Here is a 21,437-nt window from a genome sequence, read left to right as displayed (position 1 = left end):
ACATTTAATTAAATATATAAATGCTTAAAACTTTTGAATCGTGACTTTATTTAGAAATTTTACTCTGATTATTTTATCTTCGATGAAAGTATTCTCATAGTGAATGAGTAAATATTTGAACATGATTACAACTGGTTACTTTAGTACGTAAAATGATCAAGTATGTACAAACAATTTTGACAAACGAGGTGTCCATAGAGGGAATAGCCAATTTTCAATAATTCACTATGTTCTCTTTGTCTTTTTTGTGTCAAATATATGTATGTATGTGTGTAAAATTATAAAATATATCCGGTTAATACATTAACAGTAAATTTGCTAAGCGGTAAGAATTAAGAAAGATTTCTAAGAATAACATCATAATGCAATCGTATTATAATTATAATAAATTTGAGAATCTTATATTAATATGTTCTACGATGCTGTAATTTAAATCTTGTAAATAACATTGTAGAGAAAAGTATAATTAATATAATCATATACAAGGCTTTCACGTTAATATAACTTATTTAAAAAGTTTATAAAACACAGTTTTTTTTTTTTACAATCAAGTAAAGGTGTGAATTTATTAGAGTTATGACACCGTTTTTATACAAGACATTTTTTATTCTTATACTATTCTAATTTTGCACAAATTACAAAAAAATGACAACAATAAACGTTCTGGATATTTAATTTTTTCTTTAAACTTTAATTAATTGTCTGATTTAAAAAAAAACAATCAAAATCAGCACAAGAGATCTGCAGCGGTTCACCGTAGGCGAAGCCTACGCACGCCTACGCGGGGCGCGGCGTTCTACGGCAGACCAACCGCTACGCATCCCGTCCCGGCGGTAGGTATAAAACGCACTGTTGTACCACGAACAAGTCACTTCACGTGTACCGAGTGCGCGCAGTAACCGCCGAGCTAGTGCTAAGTAGTGTGTCGTACGATAACTTACAGGTAAGTTTATGTGTCAATATAACTGGGATAATTTTTAATTTTAAATTACTTTTTTTTAATAAAATGCGTGAGAGCAAAAACTTTTTTGATTAATTTTAAAGTACGTAAAAAGATAGATATTATATAATGATGGATGAAAATAATTATTACTTGTTTAAAATATGAAAAGCATAATTTAAAATTATATTCAAGGTTTATTTAATATAAAATCATCGACTCAGCTAAATTAAAAAAATACAGTAAAAACTGTTTCATTGAAAATATACGAAAAACAGCGTTTAATTAAAAGTATATTGTTAGCTTTACTCGCGTTACGAGCTTGTCTACTGGGCCGTGAATTGTGATGTTATATTATATTGGATCCAGCTTAAATGTCATATATTCCCTTTGAGGGATCCCTTTATATAAGCCGATTCATAATTAAAATTTACAAATACGCTATTTAATTTAGGACGATGATAATTACATCAAAGGTATGCGGAAATATCTCGTTATCCGAAAAGAATCATGAGTAAAGCGAAAGTGTATTAAATTATTTCACTAAAAGGAAAGTTAATTATTATTTCCGGAAAGTATTAATGACATTTATGTCTACGTTTTTTTTTAATGTTGTTTTATGCCGTTCTAAAATTAGGTCGATTATATATCATAGGACTCTATTTATTAATAGAATTTGAATTTGAAGGTTAGTTTTAGGTAAAAGTAATGTAAAGACTTTATATTGTGTATTTGTCCTTAAGAATTTTTTTTGTATTTTGCTTCAACAAGTACGTCATTTGCAATTTATAAAGATGTATATATTTATTAATAACACTTGTAAAGAGTTAATTTTAAAAACGTACTTCGAAACAAACTCTTATTCATTTGAAATAAATTTATAATCTCATAAAGTATCAATATTGTATTTACATTGAAAAAAGAAAACTGAGTTATTAACTATCATAACGAAAATGAATCTCTCCAATTTACAACCTTCTCCCTTTTTGGGAAAGTCGGTTAATAAAAGTATATAAATTATTAATGGTGAAACACAACACCGATCTACGTGTTCATATTAAGTAAGAATAACTTTATAAATTCCTTTAGTGTGCTAAAATCTATAAAACCAATTTTATTAATCGCCCATACGTAATAAAAATGATTTGATTCAACAGAATCCTTTCAAACACTTCATATATTTCTAATTAGATCATTATATAAAAAAAATAATATAAAGATAATAAATATAAATATAAAGATAATCTAATATATAAAATTCTCGTGTCACAGTTTTCGTTGCCATACTCCTCCGAAACGGCTTGACCGATTTTGATGAAATTTTTTGTGCTTATCCGGTATCTATGAGAATCGGCCAACATCTATTTTTCATACCCCTAAATGATAAGAGTAAGGCAGAACAGCGTTTGCCGGGTGCAGCTAGTAATATATAAATATTTTCAGCCTGCCGGCCTTCTTCGACTTAAGAGATTCCACTGAACCATAATAAAAAATGTAAATAAAGTTTTCGAAACAAACAACATTATTTTTGGTCGGAAAAAAATAAAAGTAATAATTTAATAATCTGTGTCAAGACACGTGTCTTTTTATGTAATTAAAATATGCGATCGCAAATTGCTATTATTTTTTTTATGTCATTCGCTAGAGCACTCACATTTCTATGCTGAATTTTTTTAATTCCGTCGATCACCTTTTTTGTGGGCATAAAGAGTAAACTTTATGCTATTTGAATATAGAACGATTTTTCTTAATAATAAAAAAAAAACAAATAATCAGATAGCGAGTGCAATGTACAAAGGCAAAAATTATCCATACGCAATAGTTCGTTAATTTAGAAAATTAGCAGGCACTAAATTTGTTGCGTCGAAACGGTAACCTAATATTTGAGCGCACACGTGAAATGAAAGTCGGTTGATTTTTTACTCTAACTTCAAAATTGTTTTATTAAGCCAACCAATGATGCTGGAACTATAGCGATTTAATGAAGCCAATGGCTTAATTTTCAATGGAATAAATTATTCAAATAATCCGTGGATGTGTAATTAAACTAATGAAGAATTTTCCAGGTGGTTGAAATATCCTTTGATTTATCTACTTTTAGCATTTTCTTTATATAACTATAGACTAAACTATATATAGATTATTAGAAGTAGTGTGTAACATTTTGTTAAAATTCTTAATATTTTATGTTTTTAATGTTATGTTGAACATTGCATATAAAGTAACAACCCATTTAATATTTCTTAATATATTATTTCAATTTGACTATTATATATTTCACTATTTTAAGTTCTTTCATACAAATTCATTTTATAAATTACCTACTTGAAATTCATATTAGTATTAACTACTTATTTTTAAACGGAAACTTTTAAGAACGGAAGATATCTTTAAGGCTTAAAATATTGTATTTTATCGTCAGATCAGATAGCTAAAATATAAAGACTGATGTAAAAAAATTGATAATTTATTTCCTTTAAATAAAATAAGTCCTATTTTTCTGTCACTGTGACCACTAAACAAAGACACGGAGACACGTTTTTTAAACGAAGAGTCATGACCGAAGTAAATTAAACCTTAATAGTTATTTTAACGTTCGTGTTATACGCTTTTTGATCTCTTCTTCGGAAATTGCCCGGTTCAACAGATACTTTTATTTAATTACACATACATAGACATAGAACGTACGCTATTTTAATGTAATTGTCCCTGATATAAATTCACAATATACAAAAGACAAGTTACAAAAATATCCTGTAGCTCTTTGTGACACTGGAGTTTTATCACATGTGAGTACAATTCGTTAATTGGATCTATGGAAGGTTCTCGAAAATCTGAGTAATTCCAAACAAGGTTAAATTCAGACACTATACCTTCATGTAATAGAAATGCTTTTATCCAGACCAGATGTAAGTTGAAGAGCATGTTTTTTTTATTATAATTTAAATTAAATAAAAAATAAATGAATGAAAATATTTTTAACCCTAGATTATGATGAATTATTATGCTTTATACTTAGGGTATATAACATACACCTTCATTCATTTTCAACGATAGAACTTATTTATTTATTTATTCTTTATTGCACACTTACAAAATATAAATCAGAGAAAAACTTAACAAAAGCAACTTAAAACTAGTATGCAAATGGCGGCCTTATGGCTAAAAGCCATCTCTACCAACTTAGTTCATTTAGTGGCCATTTCGAAAAATTTTACTGATATTTGCTTATAATGAATGGGTTGACATATATAATATTATTAGGATGTTTATAAAGAAGATGATTTGTAACAAATTGCTTGTGTGTTGCCTGATGGTAAGCAGCCACCATCGCCTATGAACATTTGCAGAGATAATTAATATCTTTGAAAATATTTCACAAACTCACCGAACAAAATACAGTACTGCACTATTCCACGCCAATTTAAACTTCAAATTTATTATATGTTTAGTATTAAAATCCTTCATTCAAACTCTATAAGCAATGCTTTACATTAAGTGCAGTTCTATTTACGAATCTGGTACCAACACATTTTTGGCATTAAAAATCAACTAGGCGTCATATTGGACTTTCAGTCTGAGCTTTGAACATTGAACAATGCCGGAGATTGCACGTTGTATATGAAAGTTTCCATTCTATTTCAAATTAAAAAAATATTTCAGCAAATCTCGTATTCGATACACCCTAATTGGCCTCAGTTGGGCCAGGCCATTAATAGAAATCAAATCTGTATTCTATAACAATGTTTTTTTACCGTACGTACGTAACATTAATCGTACACCGTAAACGATATTATGAAGAATGTGACGAAAGTTATTTATAACGTTATTTATATCAACAGTTTCGAGAATATTGTATTTGCATTGTGAAACAAAAATAAAACGAAGCTCTCATAAAACGTTTTATCCGAAAGAAAACAAGACCGAGACAACGAGAAGCGCAACAAGTTATCTATTCATTCAAATGAATCATACATTTTCTATTCACAATAGCGTAGAATTGTTATTTAATTAAGATAACTGTGAGCTTCGCTTGCAGTATGAACTTCACAAACTTCGTACGTACTCGTCTAACCTTGCGAATTGAACGTTTTCAAAGAATACAATAGCAATATCTGATTTCATAGAACTAAGGATAGCCGCACACATACATAAAACCGCCCCAAACGCTGCCACGAGAAGCGATTACTAGGGAACGATGTGTGATCATCATCAGCACATATATGTTCCCACTGTTGGGACACAGCCCTCCTATGAGGTTTCAGGCCATAGTCCACCACGCTGGCCAAGTGCGGGTAGGCAGATGTCGCATTTCGTCGAACTTTTTGATTCGTGGATATGCCGATTTCCTCACGATGTTTTCCTTTACCGTTTTAAGCAATGGTGATTTTATCAACTTGCGCAGATAAATTGAAAAATCAATTTATTACCCGCACGCTCGCTCGGTCTCGAACTCATCGATTTTGAAGTCCGAGGTTCTCACCACTGAGCCACCACTGCTGTTAACATATAATATATAAAAATACATGAAATATACTTGTGGCGAAGTTTTGTGATTGCGGCCGGTGACCGTGTACGGCGATACTAAGACATAGCTAAAACGGATTCAATAATAAACTTAGACTCGAGAGCATTAGGGCCTGTTTATTTTGTTTTCAATTTTGTGTAGTTTTTTAGTGTAGTACATTTACACTGTCATACATTCACGAGGAATAGATTAAATAAAGTTTAAAGAAATTTTAATTTCCAATCCGGTATCAATATAATTGACATTTATTGCTAAGCTGCTCGACCCAGCTCCGTCCGGGTAGACGTACAGTTCTGTACAATTTAATTTTGTAATATTTAAATAGTAGTAGGTAGTAATTAACCTAATTATTATATATTAGTTTGTAATGTCAGTCGTCCTATATAATTAACAACAGTTTAAGCAAACACACAACACCGTGATCTTTGAAAGGTCTTAGTTTTACATAATACATGTAATATGGACTTAATCAGTTAAGTTTTTCGGGAGATATCCTTACCAGGCTAGTTTGCATACATTACGTCCACGGAATAAATATAAATAATTCTATTTATCTTATACCTTTAAACGAGCAATTCTTGTATATATATATGTATATATATAATTGGAATCTCGGAATCGGCTCCAACGATTTTCATGAAATTTAGTATATAGGGGGTTTCGGGGGCGATAAATCGATCTAGCTAGGAATCTTTTTTAGAAAATGTCATATTCGTGTTTTTTTAACAAATAGGAGGCGTTTGAGTAGTCCCAATTTATTATGACTCTTCCTGACATTTTGTGTTTGTGTTGAGTTTGTGAGGATGGATGCATATGTATGTGTGCGTCTGTTACTCTTTCACGCAAAAACTACTGAACCGATTGCAATGAAATTTGCCTCGTAGATAGCTGGACAACTGAAATAATACATAGGCACTTTTTATACCGATATTCCTACGGGATACGGACTTACGCGGTTTCAACCGCGGGTCACAGCTAGTTCATATAATAAATCGTGGAACATCTTTTAAATGCAACAATTATTATAACACTAGTGCGATAGAAAACAGATAGAGTTACTTTTAATGCAAACATTCACTTGAGAAATAACTCATGCGCTTCGCTTATGAGGCGCTTCGACTTACGAAATTCTTATTTAGTATTTGTTAAGATGTTCTAGAATATTTTTTGCAACGAAAATCCTACTACAAAAGTAATAAAATACATGATTGATAGATTTCTTTCAAAAATATTCCCTTTATCATTTTATTATCTTAATCTATCTAGAAATAAAAAGCTATAAAGTTATAAATTAGTAAAATATATGTGATAAAAGAATTTTCCAGTAAAGGTACGACTATATGCACTTTGAGCGTTTGAAAACTTTTGAATAGGCTAGAATCCTTTACAAAGTGCATACAACAGAGCCATTGATGAAAATAGCAGTTTTTCCTTTCAGAATCACTACATACGCAGTTAAGTTCACAATTTGTTTCCTTTTAATTTTTACAATTCATTATAAACACGTGTTAATATTAAATATAGTATTTTCAGTAAACAACATATTGAAATACTCTACTTTTTTGGTAAAATTTGGAGGCGTATTTTATAAAGTAGCTAATTAGCTCATTTAAAATAAAAAGATTAATTGTATTTATTATTCTTTCAACTGTCATTTGAGGCTTTCCGAGCACAAGAAACGAAGGAAAGATTGAAAATAAAAAAATCTCTTATTATGCATAAATGCTGCAAGCATTTAACAGCTTTTTAATTAAATTCTTTAATCAACAACACCAAATATCAATCGAAAATTACATCGATGTTCGCGCGGATATTAATAACGTACCTTTTGTAAATGCATAAATTTACATAAATAAAACACAACCTTAATTTATAGATTATAACGCTTAAAATTGTAATTCTCTGAATCACCTGTTAAACAAAACCACGTTCGTTAACTAACGAAACGATACTAAATAAAGAGGTTTCAATTAACAAGCGCATGACACAGCGTTTATTTGAAAAGGTAATTAATGAAGCATCTATTAGAAAGTGGTCGGATGAAACGGCAAGTTTGCAAAATTGACAACTTATTCTGATGGATTCCTTATAAACTTCTTGCACAAAAGATTTGATAAGTTCAAATGGTCATAAATGATACAATGCCATAAAGATAAAGTAGCAGAACTGATATAGTAAATATTTTAGTTCATTGTGGGAGTCGAGTACGCTTCGGCACGAATTGGGGCAGCTCGCACCGGGGAAGTACCACACCCCCACAGAAAACCGGCGTGAAATAGTGGCATGCCACTGTGTTTCGTACGGTGAGTGGGGGGGCCGGAGGCCCGTTTCCTTTTCCTCACCCGTCCTAGTCCATTCCATCTTTCCAGTCGTCAATCCTTTCCTTTTCTCTTACCCCATAAAAGCGGGCAGCGCATTCACAGAGGTACTACCTTTGCGAATGTTTATGGGCGGTGGTGATCGCTTACCATCAGGCGAACCACCAGCTCAGCTGCCCGCTGTGACATAAAAAAAAAACAAAAGATATACAGTAGGAGACCGCCTTTTTCAACTTTCTTTATCTCTTATCCCTTAAAAGGGGGCAACCCATTTGCAGTGATACAAAAAATAATAGACACAAATATACAGTCTAATTGATAACCTGCTCCTTTTTTAAATCAGTTGATAATACAATGTTAATGTAATAAATTAAACATATAATTACTATAATTTAAAAAACTGTAAAAATCACAAAAATACATATAATTACTGACCTTACAGAAACACATACAGCTTTGGAAGCTAGGTAATTAAATATATTTCTCTTATTTTCATGTAAATATGAATATATTGTAAGTACAATATAGTGCTTATGAATATCTATATTCCAGCCACTTTCTTTACATACGTGTAAAGTTTTATTACGATGCCCTTCTCTCACGTTGTCGTTACAACACAATATTATCCTAAGTGCTTCAATGGAGTCCTAAAAAAAGGAGGTGGTTATAAATTTTTACTAGGTGAACCGATATTTGTGATTAATTTTCTATTTGAAAGCTGGTCCCACCCATTTAAATTCGGTCTAGTTCTGACAATTTGAAGGCAGTTTAAGTTTTTGTTAAAATAATTATTGTATTACAATTCCATCCACTATAAGAGTAAATTATATATTTTATTATTTTAATTCAGATTACCTACAGATCCATATTTAGGGATCGATTTTAAGCCAAATCATTCACAAAACGGAACCAATCTATAAAAATATCATGTGACGTAAACGATTCGGGCAAATAACTGATATCTTTTTTTAAATATTGAGTTTTAAAGCATTCAAAAGCTTTGTTTATCAGAAAATTTTTTTAGAACAGAATATATTTTTTCTTTTCTTTAAAATTTTCTCATAAAACATTTTTTTTTAATTTGTAATTAATTGGCTGTTTGAAGATATACATTTAAATTTAATTTAACAGTTTTAACAGGCAAACACTTCTCTAACTAGGTATAATATAAATTAGTCTCAAACACTTTCATGCAATGTCAGTGAATAAATTATTAACGTGTAACATTAAAAATTATGTAGCGAAGGTAAGCAAATTAATTTTTAAACACGCTATATTAATATTTAATGGGTAATATCATATTAAATGTTTATGATCACTAAAACGTAGACTTCATTAAAACTCCGTATCAATTTCAATTAGGTTACCTACTTTCCTCATCTTGAAGGATAATTAAGTTATTATTTTAGAAGTCCTATATAGAATTTAACATGTTTAACTTATCACTCACATTATTATATAAGTGTGTAATTAATTATCACTTAAGTCATTTTTTGTTATATTTATAACAACACTAATATTAAAAATCATGTAAAAAATGATCCGTACGACAATTAGTAAAAAGTATATAGTAAAAAGTTCTTTTAACGATTCGAAAATAGTAGTAAATCTTTGTTATAATAAGAATACAGTGATATTATATCAAATCGAATCAAATCAAAATCTTTATTGTGTACCAAACCGTATGGGAATATATTTTAAATAATTCGTTAACGTTGTAAATGCTTCGGACCTAAAATAAATACCTCAGTTTATAAAGGAGTAGGAAATACATACCCAAAAGTAATTACTGTGTCGTTGGATCAGCGCCGACAATCTATAGCTTGCTTATTTTACCCAGTACGATCAGTATTCAATTGTTTCGGACGTTGTAATTACTCAACATACAACCGTCTGTTCTCTCATATCGAGGCTCGTTGATAGGACAAGCAAATTCAACATTGTTCTCAGTTCAGGACCAAAGCGTATCTGTAAAAGTATCCAATGGCTTTATTAAGCATTTTTGAAGAGGCCTTTATAATGAAACGAGAATATATAATATTTTGTTAAAACGAAGCGTAAATACGTTATCTGTATATTTTATTAGAAATTTACGATTGAATACGAAAAATAATATATTCAATCGCAAATTTTTAATAAATTATAGTAGCGATACCTAGCTATTGTTTAATTAAAAGTAAATTTGTATTGTTACTTAATTTATACTTTTTACATCGTTATTTCACGCGACTGTATATTTCTTTAACAGTATAAAATAAAATAATTATTTTTTACAAAAAGGTCACTTGGAGGGAAGGTACAAGTTAAAATGAGGCCAAATATTACAATCAAACACATAAAGAATCATATTAATAGAGTAAAAACTATGGAGTAATCAGTTACAAAGCCAAAAAAAACATTTGACTGAACCTCCTTCGCTTTTGTGACATCGGCTAATAAAAATAAACCGGACATTATTTTCATAGACAATTTATTAGCACGTTCATATTAATTGTCTCTTAATAATACTGTATTAAGAAAAATATAATTAACATATTTAATTATATTTAGGTTGTAATAAAGCATTTATTTACGTCCTTTTAATGAAATCGTTGGTGGTTATTGTCATTTTGTACAATAATTACCAAAGTGTTTGAGGTAGTGTCTTATGATGCGAAAATCATACAAAGAACATGCTATAATTACAAATATTTCAGTAATGAAACAAATTGAAGTTGTGGTAGAGGTAATATCATATACTATAGAACTATTTTAATTATAGGAACATAAGGCAGTTGTTTCACAATAACATATACTTGGCTATAATATGTCCATAATATGAATATAATATAAATAAATTTGTATACTATAACAGATAGCCCGTGTAGATATTGTGAAACTTTTTGTAAGTTTTTTCAGCATTACCATTTTAAGTTATTAAATTATTTCATTTGGTTATTAATTTATTAGGATATACAGTTAGTATGAAGGGCATGAGAACTACCTCTCGCATTAAACGGTAAAATTTACATACATAAGTTTAATTTGCATTTATGTTTATCACAACTTTACGATAAGGCCATAAGCAATCGAGAGCAATCCCGTAATCCTTGAGGGAGAAACTATTGTACATTTCGATACATTTCGGATAGTTAATGCAAATTTGCTTTGTGCTTCTTGATAAAGGGAATAATAAGTGAACTAACATAACATTACTTATCTGCCATTTCACGATGTGAGTAGTTTAGCCGTTTAGACAGATTGTAATTTTTCCGATGCTCCAAAAATAATCGAATATTCTTAATACGCGGCGAATTCATCTACATATTTTTAATTTCCTATAAACCAAATTCAATACCTCTAGACCCCGTGTAGGCTACACTACGGTTCAATTGTTTATTAAGACAACATGATAAGGCAGATGAGATGCAAGATAAAAATAGAGCTTCCGATTGAATAAAAATAAATAAATAAACACACTCTATAATATAATAATATACTAAATTGTCTCACTCGCTCTTATACAGCGCATACATATAAGCAGGATAATGAGGAAAACTCATGAAATTCTTTTACAGAGCTTGATTCAAATCTGTCCGTTTAAAATGGGTCCAAATTAAGTCTAAAGGAGTTGGTTACAATATTAACAAACATACAGGTCAAGCTAATAAAAGCGTGTTAAAAATGTGATGATATATAAATTATCTACCCCTAGATATGCTATTATTAATAACTGGTTATATTATGTGATCATGCCCACAAAATACGTGTTTTTACATTAAAGAAAACTGTTCTATTATCGATAGCTTTTCGATTATCGTCTTACAAACTGTGTTACGAGATATTTAAATTTTTTGCTGAAAATGTTATTTTTAATGAAAGTGTCTTTATATAGGCAACAGTTATTTACTTAATAAGTTTAGTAAATTGATTAACTCGAATCCCTTTGAGTAATTAAGGACTTACGGTTAAGTGTGAACCCAGTTTAGCGGTCACTTGTTATCTAATTTCAAATTAATTTAATGAAAACATTATAAAGGGACGACAATTATCTCTTACTATTAATTCTCACCCTACTCCTCTTTGTTTTTATATTTGTATAGTATAACGATTATAGCTGGGAAGAAAATAATAATTTTTATTTAAATATCTTTATATCTCATGATTAGGTATTCTTTTAAATGTTCTAAAATAGTACGCAGGCTTGATATAAAACATAATAAAGATAAATTTTGAAGCAGGGCTCTTAAATAAAAGTTAAAAATGTAATATGATATTGAAAGTTTCATTTGCTTAACTTATCAGGCCTCCTTTGACGTGAATGCAAAGTCTAACTAAATTGTGTCCTATGACGCTAAGAAAGAAAACATATTAGAAAACTTCTGATCTGCTTTAAGGCTATAATCTAATCACTATTGATTGGAAATATGTTAAGCTTACACATACATTTTAGTTAATGCTTATAATAACAAATTGATTACTAAAACCGTGTGACGGAAACTTGGATAGATTTAGTCTGAACGTAGAAAAGCTGTCAAAACTAAACGTGAAAATGCTTTTGAGCAAACTGATAGCTATATTTACCATACATTTGCTTACCATTAAGTGTGTCGTCATAGTATTTATTTGTTTTTCAACCCACAATGACGGAAGTTGTTATATATAAATACATCGATAACTCCGTAGATTGTCAACCGGTAGACATGATTCTTTTTGACTGATAGGTATTGTTTTCATTTTAAAATCCGATGTTGTATTTAATTGATATAGTATTTTGATTCACGTAAGTATATATATTTTAAATTTTCATATTAGCTTCTTCCAAAGCATCAAACTAGAAATGTTATATACATATTCAAAAAGTACAGGAAGTTTCGCCTGATATCAAAGGCGCTTTTTTCCCGGTGTTTAAAAACAAAAGAAGATAAAGTCGTATGACGTTTCTCACTGCAAAGAGTACAAAATATTTACTCGTTTGAAAACTCCCGTTGGATTCACAAGTTGTAATTTCGACTTATGAGCGAAGGTGAATTTGGACTACTGTAATACAGGAGTAATAGCGGATATAAAAAGGAACTTACTATTTTACTCTTACTTCATAAAACCTCTGCTTATTCAGATAGTTAAAGAAAGGTCTTGTTAGTAGTAAATAAAAATTACAGCTTTGAACAGCCGAGGTACTGAGTTTCTTAGAAACTACAGACTATTGATAACAATTCTTATAATAATAGACACAGAAAAAGTAATCTTCATTAATTACATTTCAAAGAAAACTTATTTTCAGAAATGTTCGCGTTATTTAACTATTTTTAGTTAAAGGAAGTGAAATGTCAAAGCAAATTTTCTAATTTTAGCAACGACGCTGTGAAAGCAACTATAATTATTCCTAAATCATGTTATGCCTTGCAATTGGCACATATAAACTAAATATAGCTCAAATTTTATGATATCATAATGTTTCTTTACTAAAATAATAGGAAAGGTGTGGTAGTAAATTATGCCCATTCTAATTAACACGCATTCGTATTTCTTTAGGGAATAGAATTGAACTTCAAATTTTAAAATAACGGCTATATTAAAAATTGAATTTATTATTATGAAAACACAAAATATAACAAGTATTATAAGAATACATTTTAATAAAACAATTATTAATAAAGCACATATTATTCGAAAATCTTTAAGTACGTAGTAAGTACTTTTGTCATGAAATAGTAAAAAAAAGGTAAACCTTCTATATTAGTATTCTATACACAAACAAGTTCGGTACTAGCATCGAACCGTGGGAAAACATCAATTTTATGAAGCCTCTTTTATTGCCCCGGTATGTTATAAAGATGTGCTAAAATTTTGTATTGCTCAATCACGTGAATGTTGCGATTTGCTTTTTTTTCTCTTCCTTATAACAAAAATGATATTAGAATAAATCCTACTAACATTATAAATGCGAAAGTTTGTAAAGATGTGTGTGTGTGTTTGTTGCTCTTTCACGCAAAAACTACTGAACCGATTGCAATGAAATTTGGTACGTAGACAGCTGGACAACCGGAATAACATATAGGCAAATTTTTATCCCGATATTCCTACGGGATACGGAATTACGCGGGTGAAACCGCGGGGCGCAGCCAGTAAATTATAAATGTATACATACTAAAGCAAATTAAGTTTTTAAATTTGCTAAATTTTTATCTACCGTGCAAATTTTGAAGTTAAAATTTCATTCTCAAAGTAACGTTAGTCAATCAAGACAATATCAATAGCAACCAATCACAAAATGTGACGCAAAGGTAAGTCTGATTGTTATAAAACCTTTTTGCGCTCATCAACAATTTTGCGAATATAAGACAGTATTTCTTTAATTTACTTAAATTCAAAGTAAACGTCTTCGAACGTAAAATAGAGGTAGAATTAACGAGATTACAATATTAATCAAATTATGATTTGCCTTTTAAATTAGAAGATTTACTTTATTTGAAAATGTTTAAGGGGTGATATTATGACGAAAACATTGGTAGTCATTGTTCACTGTTTTACATTTCCATTTATGTACATTGTACATATACTCAATAAATAGATTAACCGGGTAAATATCAAATATGTATTTATAAAGGTAGGCCTTGAAATATTGCTCGTTTTTAAAGTTATAGAGAATAATGTAATAGGAATAGGTGATAATGAGAGTAAGACATAAATTAGGAAGGAAATTTTGTCTTTAAACTATACATGCAAATGCAAGAGAATTAGTTTAAATTTTGTTATACCGAAAATTCCCAATAGTACCTTTTGACCGACACACGGTCTGCTTGATGCAGTCAGGATGAACTGCTTCAAGCTGGGTTTGCGTAGCGACTCTTCTACATACACATATATAATCTATATCCAACTAGTGTTTGTAACTGTACTGATGTAAAAAATACAAGAGTGTCAAAAAACGGCTGAATTGATGAATTTGCTTTCCGAGAAAAGTATGGAATGGCCGTATGCCGTCGGTCGTATGCCACTGTTTTGTTTACTTAACTTGGCGGCTACTATCGTGCCTCCAGATAACTAGAAAAACTCTTTATTACCTAATTAATCAATATGTGAAATAGCAATTCATAAAGAGCCTATACGTAGTTTTAAATAATGTGAATTTATATTCAATAAACGCCAAAAATACATAAACAAACCAATCACGGTAAAAGCGTTGAAAATAATGGTCAAATTGTTTCGCTTCATAAAAAGGCGTTGTAAAATATTCAGTGTTTTATTTCCCATCTGAAAGGGAACATTTTGGCCCTTGGCGTCGTGGCCCTTTGAAATGGATGTATTTTTGGTTTGGCGATACTTTGTTTCGGGTTTTTGTGTGTATTTGTCGCGAGTCGCAATTGTGAAAACAACGTAATGGTAGTATTATGTTATCTGATAATGGATTAAGACATTTTTTCTACTATTTTTGTACCTGGTGATGTTGTTTCCATAATGTAATATAGTGATAACTTATAATGTTCCTTCCCCCAAGGGACGTAGGTGATCTGTTTTGTAGAAACGAATTATTATTATTGAAGTCTCTAATGGATACAAAGTTAAACTATGTGCTACAATCTTCTTTGTCATTGCGACATCTCTTTCGTATAAAATTTTTAAGAAACATTTTACATTTTTAGTTTTCAACCTTCTTATAATATATTACATTAGCAGACATCATATGTCTTAAGACTCGTGTATAATAATAAATGTAATTTACCTGCAAGGAAAACCTCTTAACGCTAACCTAATTAAGCATGTTAATAGGTTGAAAGGTAGTTGAAAGCTATAGAGGGAGTGCATACAAAAATTATACAGTACTTTCACTGGACTGCACTTAACTATTACCCTTTATAATATTTACATAATCCGGATTATCGCTTTTCCAATCTAGATAGAAATATCATACTAAGAATAACAGCTTTATAAAGTGGACGATTTTGTTTTATGAAATAAATTCATATTTCCGCTGTTCTTACTATCTTCATATTTTTATTTTAATATTTATATAATCCTTTATTTTAATACTCATAAATATGGATTTGAATGAAATGATATTCGTTTTAAGTATTTAAAAATAAGTAATGTAACATTCTTAAAAATGTTAAAAAAATAAAAGTATATTTATACTTGATATAAAAAGAATTTAATAAGTTTTATTACAATATTCAATTTGATCGCACATTAGCTGTAGGCTTTATTTTTTTAACAGTTGGTGTTTAAACCTGATATTTGCATAGGTAATTGCAAACCATGACGCCGTAATAACAGTTCCATCAGTTTAAAAACTCAGATGTTATTCGTAACTTATTCGCCATTGCTTTCGCATGTTTATTTAATTAAAAACTAACATTGAGCAATCCCAACCACCATTATAAAGAGTAGACATTTGTGTATTTATACGTATATTTGTAATGTTTTCACACATAAAATACTTGATCGATACCACAAATTATTTCACCATGAGTAAGCTGCATCTCAACTGTATGACATAAGCAAATAAGTATCACAGACGAAGTCGAGGCGGACAGCAAAACGTGTGTGTGTACGTGTTCCTAGACTTGTCTTATTTTAGGCAAATCAGAATATGCATTACACTGATTACTGCTTATTCGAGCATAGATATCCCATGTTGTCAAACACATCGCACGATATACGTTCAGTAATATAATCATAATGTTGTTTCAGGTGCAATGACTTTAAGTGAATATTCCGATATATATAACTCAATACTGGTAAATATTCATTTACCTACTCCCGAATATATATACACATATAATGTTAACATTTAAAAAAAATGACGGATCACTCTATCTCGTTCAAAGAGAATAAAATTATACGTATAAGGTATTTTTAAGTATACATTGGGATGAGAAAATCTTGCGAGAAATCAAAATGGCAACACGAAAGCTTAATAGAAGTAAAGCTTTGACTTAAGAACCGACGTAGCTAAGAGCAGGACTAAGTACTATTTGAAACAGATTTTTGGTGGAAATTCAAGACAAGTATGTATGTAGGTATTATATTTAGTTCCCAAATAGTTACAAGTGAATACCAAATAACAACCATATCACTGTCTCTAATAACTGTTCTCATCCGCGTTACACTGCCCGCATCGTAATAAAACATTACGTTGGACAAATCATCATATTCCCAAATTTAGTTCTCACTGCAGAGACACACGTTTTCTCTTGCGTTTGATTAAAAATGTACAAAATACGATACATTTATCTTTTGAATACATGGAAGTACCAGTCTGTAAAATCTACTAGAAAACAACCAGCTGATTAGCTGATTAGCATAATTTTTGTATAATAAAATTTTAAATGGATATTACTAGACCTACAGAAATTTTAAATGGATATTACTGGACCGTTTGTCCAGTATGTTATTCTGACAACTAGAGCACTTGCCACTGCTAGTCTGGTCTTGATTTGATTTATGATGAGATGAATAAAGAAGAATATATAGTAGATTATAGAATCATATATAGAAGAATATAGACTATGATTGCATGTATATATATACCTATGTCCATTGTTCAATTGCGTACAACGAATAATACTTTATTGAATTATTTGACTGGAATATACCTATCTAGTATCAAGTATGTTCCTTAAATCGCAAAGATAACTTTTACCTTGGTAACTAAGTACTTGGGTACTTACGAAAGATATAAGTCGATCGTGAATCTATTTATTTCTATGCGTTTATTACACTCCCTTGTAACAGCCATAGTTACAATAAAGATTATTTCCCCTTACAATTAGTTGTGATGCTATAATTCGAGCAACGATTACTCGAAACAACTCGCAAGATGTAAACTATAAGTACCCTAACTTTGTTAATGATGATTAAACTGCCAATTGTTTGGTTTAACATAGAGTTGACGACGATTGCAATGAATTGTAGTTTAAGGCGTTGTAACTCTTTATGCATAAATAGGAATGATAAAAATATTTCGATGTAGGTGTTTTATGGCATTGGGGTGATAAATAATATTATCCATTTTTTATATAATGTGAAAATAAACTGTTAGAATACCGAGTGCAATCTTTATATCCTGGAACTATAACAAAAACTCCATAGAATTTCCTAACGATTCCTTACAAATTTAATGGTGAATCTTCAGATTTTATTCCATTAATAACAGTACTGGTAAAATCAACATAAATACTTTTTCGCTTCTGTAAGTAAAGAATGCTTTTGTGTATCTTTCGCAAACTCAAGCAGAATGCTTTTATTTAATTTACTAATTACTAGCCGATACTCTGATGCCTAATTGACTACGCCCACAGGGTTATTTGTTTTGACAATTTTTTATGCAACAGTCCTATATATTTAAAATGTATATATGTTTATATATAGCAGTAAGGTATTAATATGTTATATTTTGCTAAGAATTTGTTTTTACTCTTTGGAGTCTTTTTGATAATTCAATGCAAATATTAATGTCAAATTTCATCAAAATTCGTACACAGGCGCATAGAAGAGATAATAAATTCAAATGAATCCAGGCAAATCAATTTAATTTAAACGAATACGGTAAAACAACGGAGGGTTAAAATAACTATCATTTATTTTTGAAATAATAAAAAACCACCAATACGTAAAACATAAAATATATAGTTGCTATTGTTTATGCACGAAAAAAATGGGTTAAATATATCATGTCCACAATATTTTCGCTCCAGCTAAGCATAGGGTAGTTTATGTCTATGATTTTTGTCATTTATGATAAATGTGTTTGTAAGTACAAATTTTAAACATATGAAGATGCCTAATACAAAGTATAGAGTAAACAAATCAATTACACATTATTGTATTGTAATATATGCATAACTTACGTACACGAGTCTATATTTTTAGACGTAGATAGTCAGTAAGACCTCTCAAGCTTCGTTAATATTAACCTATAAATATGCTACATTCTCTTAGACCGAAAGAGGATTAATGTTTTCCTTAGGAACCCTTGATGACGTGATATTAAAAATTATGTAGACATTTTAAGAAAGTCGAGGTTTATATGAAATTGGATTGATAGTATATATATTATATACCCTATAACCGCTAGTACCTAATAAAAATTGAGTAATAATAAAATGCTCTTAATGGGTTTAGGTTTCAAACTCAGTGTAATTTGAAAACAAAAGCGCTTTTAAGTGGCTAACTTAAGGAATTGATTCGATTGGTCAATTATATAAAAGGTTAAATTATCATTACGTGCTGTATTGTAAACAGTAAATTCTAAAGTTCATTTTGAGGGGAACCAAGTTATGTGGAGAGAAGAAATAAAAAATTGTGTATAAAATATTATTATAACTTCTTCTATATTTGTATTGAATAAAATAGCTTGACTAGTAAATATTATACAGCATGACAAATTTCAAATTCAAAATGGCCGCAAGCACAAAATGGGGCCCGGTTTTTATTTATTTTTATTTGATTTACTTATAATAAACTGACTTCAAACTGAACATTTCCAAACTTAGGTACCTACACCATCACCCTCGAAAAATAAACTGTAATATTACACTGATGAGAGTGAAATTCTTGGGCTAATCAACTGTCCAATATCCATACCCCAAAATGGTACACATATATCTCGCATATAATTCTATTAAAGGCCAAGTTATAATTACTTAAGCCATATAATAACATTATGCCGCCCTTGGTACAGAATATGTTGCAAAACTTTCCATTTGGGTAAGAAAATGGAGTTAATGGGTCCATTCGTATAATTACTGACGGATTGTTAGCACGTGTGACGTGTGCCCACAGTGTATAGATATATAGAAATATGTATAAAAACATTTTTTGACTGAAATTTATTAACTTAACTCGTTTAAATGTTGTTAAATGCGTATTCATTGTAGTTTACGGCGTTTTTTAAATGAAGAATTCGATAAATTTAGAAGTAGTCATGTACATAAAGTTTGTAATTGGATCTGACAAAGATCTCATTCCGTTTATCTAAACGGAAGTATGAGTTCCGCACATAACCATCTTAGATTCCTACTAACAACTTCTTCCAAGACTTTCCATTCAATACAAATCTCAGCTAAAACTCTTTAATCGAACAAATATTAACCTCCTAGACACTTCAAAACGTATAATTAATATGAGTGCCTTCAATATGTAAATGTAATAACTCCACCAGTTAGCAAGGCGTAGGCGTACTTACGTTTTTATTAGCCAGTAATGTGATAGTAACTTTACGCTCAGTTTTATTGTTACGAGGAACTGTCAACGGTTTTACAATATTTTTATTCTACACTGCGTTGGTCTAGCTACTATGTTTATATATTTTAAGCCGACTTCAAAGAAAGCACTAGAACTTTCGACTGGCTAATCCAATTGTTAAATTCACGTTATCTTTTAACATAAAGACATTTTAGACGTGGAAATGTATACAATTCATCTATTTGATTCTACCATCTAACGTCTATTTATGCAAGCATTAATTTAAATATAAGTATAAAACCCTACAGTTCAGATATTAATCACAAGCTGAAATACACTTGATTCAAAAATTTAATTAAATATGTATAAGAAATAAAAATCTTATTTATGAGAAATTTTGAAAGAATAGACAAATTTTGTTCACGATGCGGGATTCGAACCCGCGTTTTTTGTACAAACCGTAACAACGTCTAGCCTCTCGGCCACCCGTGATCTCGCCATAGTAATCGAATTTCTTCTATTCTTTCGGTTTATGCCTAAGGGGCACCCCATTAGCATTTCAATGCTATAAAACTAAAAATTAAATTTAAGTCTTATTTAACTGGAATGTTTATCAAAAGTTTTTCCTGTAAACACAAATTAAGTAATAATAACGTTTTATTAATCGAATGCATAATTCTTATAACCGTTGTTGTAACGGTCAGCACGCCCTTTAATTTAATTTTGTTGATTAGCTAATTAATCAAGTTTCACATCGTGTCACTACGAGTATTATGAAATATGATGTCGTATTATTTGTAAACGAAGATAATATGTTTATTTATTACAACTTGAAACAGTTAGGTAATTATAACAATTTTATACGGTGCTATGACAATATATATTCAAACGTTCGGTTGAGTTGTTTATCGAGAACTTTTTTAGAATCGATGAAAGAACTTAGGATCTTTCGTAGATTACAAAACGCGCCAATTTTAAAATCTTCAGTATTACTATCTTCAAAATTCGATACGAGCTTGTTAATTGTAATATAATAGTAGATAGGAATTGTCGTACAAACTTGCTTTGTGTGCGATTTCTTGTCGTCAAAATGTTGTTAAAAATGCGTTAAAACAGGTCAAATACCTTTACTGAAATTCAAATAAGGTCAAATTTTTAACATTATAATAGGTACGTTAAATGTACTCTCTAGAACCACCAAATAAAAGAATTCATAACCTACGATAGGCTACGATATTCCCTACTAACATGGTTCATATTTGTCATTACTTCTACCCTGGGCGATGACTAACAAATCCCTTTTTTCCAGACATGAATCTCACAATGCAATTAGCGGTCATGGTGGCCGTGTTCCTGTGCATGGTCGACAGCGCACCGGAGACACGAATGGTGCGTAAGCAGCAGCGACCCACCCGTGGCTTCAAGAACGTCGAAATGATGACAGCTAGGGGCTTCGGGAAACGCGCAAGGGCTGAACGTAAGT

General features: G+C 30.3%; 1 protein-coding gene across 1 annotated transcript in view; it reads left to right on the top strand.

Moving 5' to 3' along the window:
- Positions 1-870: 870 nt before the first annotated feature.
- Positions 871-21,437, top strand: part of LOC119840857 (allatotropins-like) — a 26,986-nt gene continuing 6,419 nt past the window's right edge. The window contains exons 1-2 of the mRNA XM_038367634.1: positions 871-943; positions 21,264-21,431. Coding sequence (XP_038223562.1) covers positions 21,266-21,431 — 166 coding nt within the window. The 5' untranslated portion in view covers positions 871-943; positions 21,264-21,265. The remainder of the gene's footprint in view (positions 944-21,263; positions 21,432-21,437) is intronic.

This window comes from Zerene cesonia, chromosome 7, assembly GCF_012273895.1.
Source record: "Zerene cesonia ecotype Mississippi chromosome 7, Zerene_cesonia_1.1, whole genome shotgun sequence".
Lineage (NCBI taxonomy): Eukaryota > Metazoa > Arthropoda > Insecta > Lepidoptera > Pieridae > Zerene > Zerene cesonia.
The sequence above is the reverse complement of the archived record's forward strand: the minus strand, read 5'-3'. Positions and strand labels throughout refer to the sequence as shown.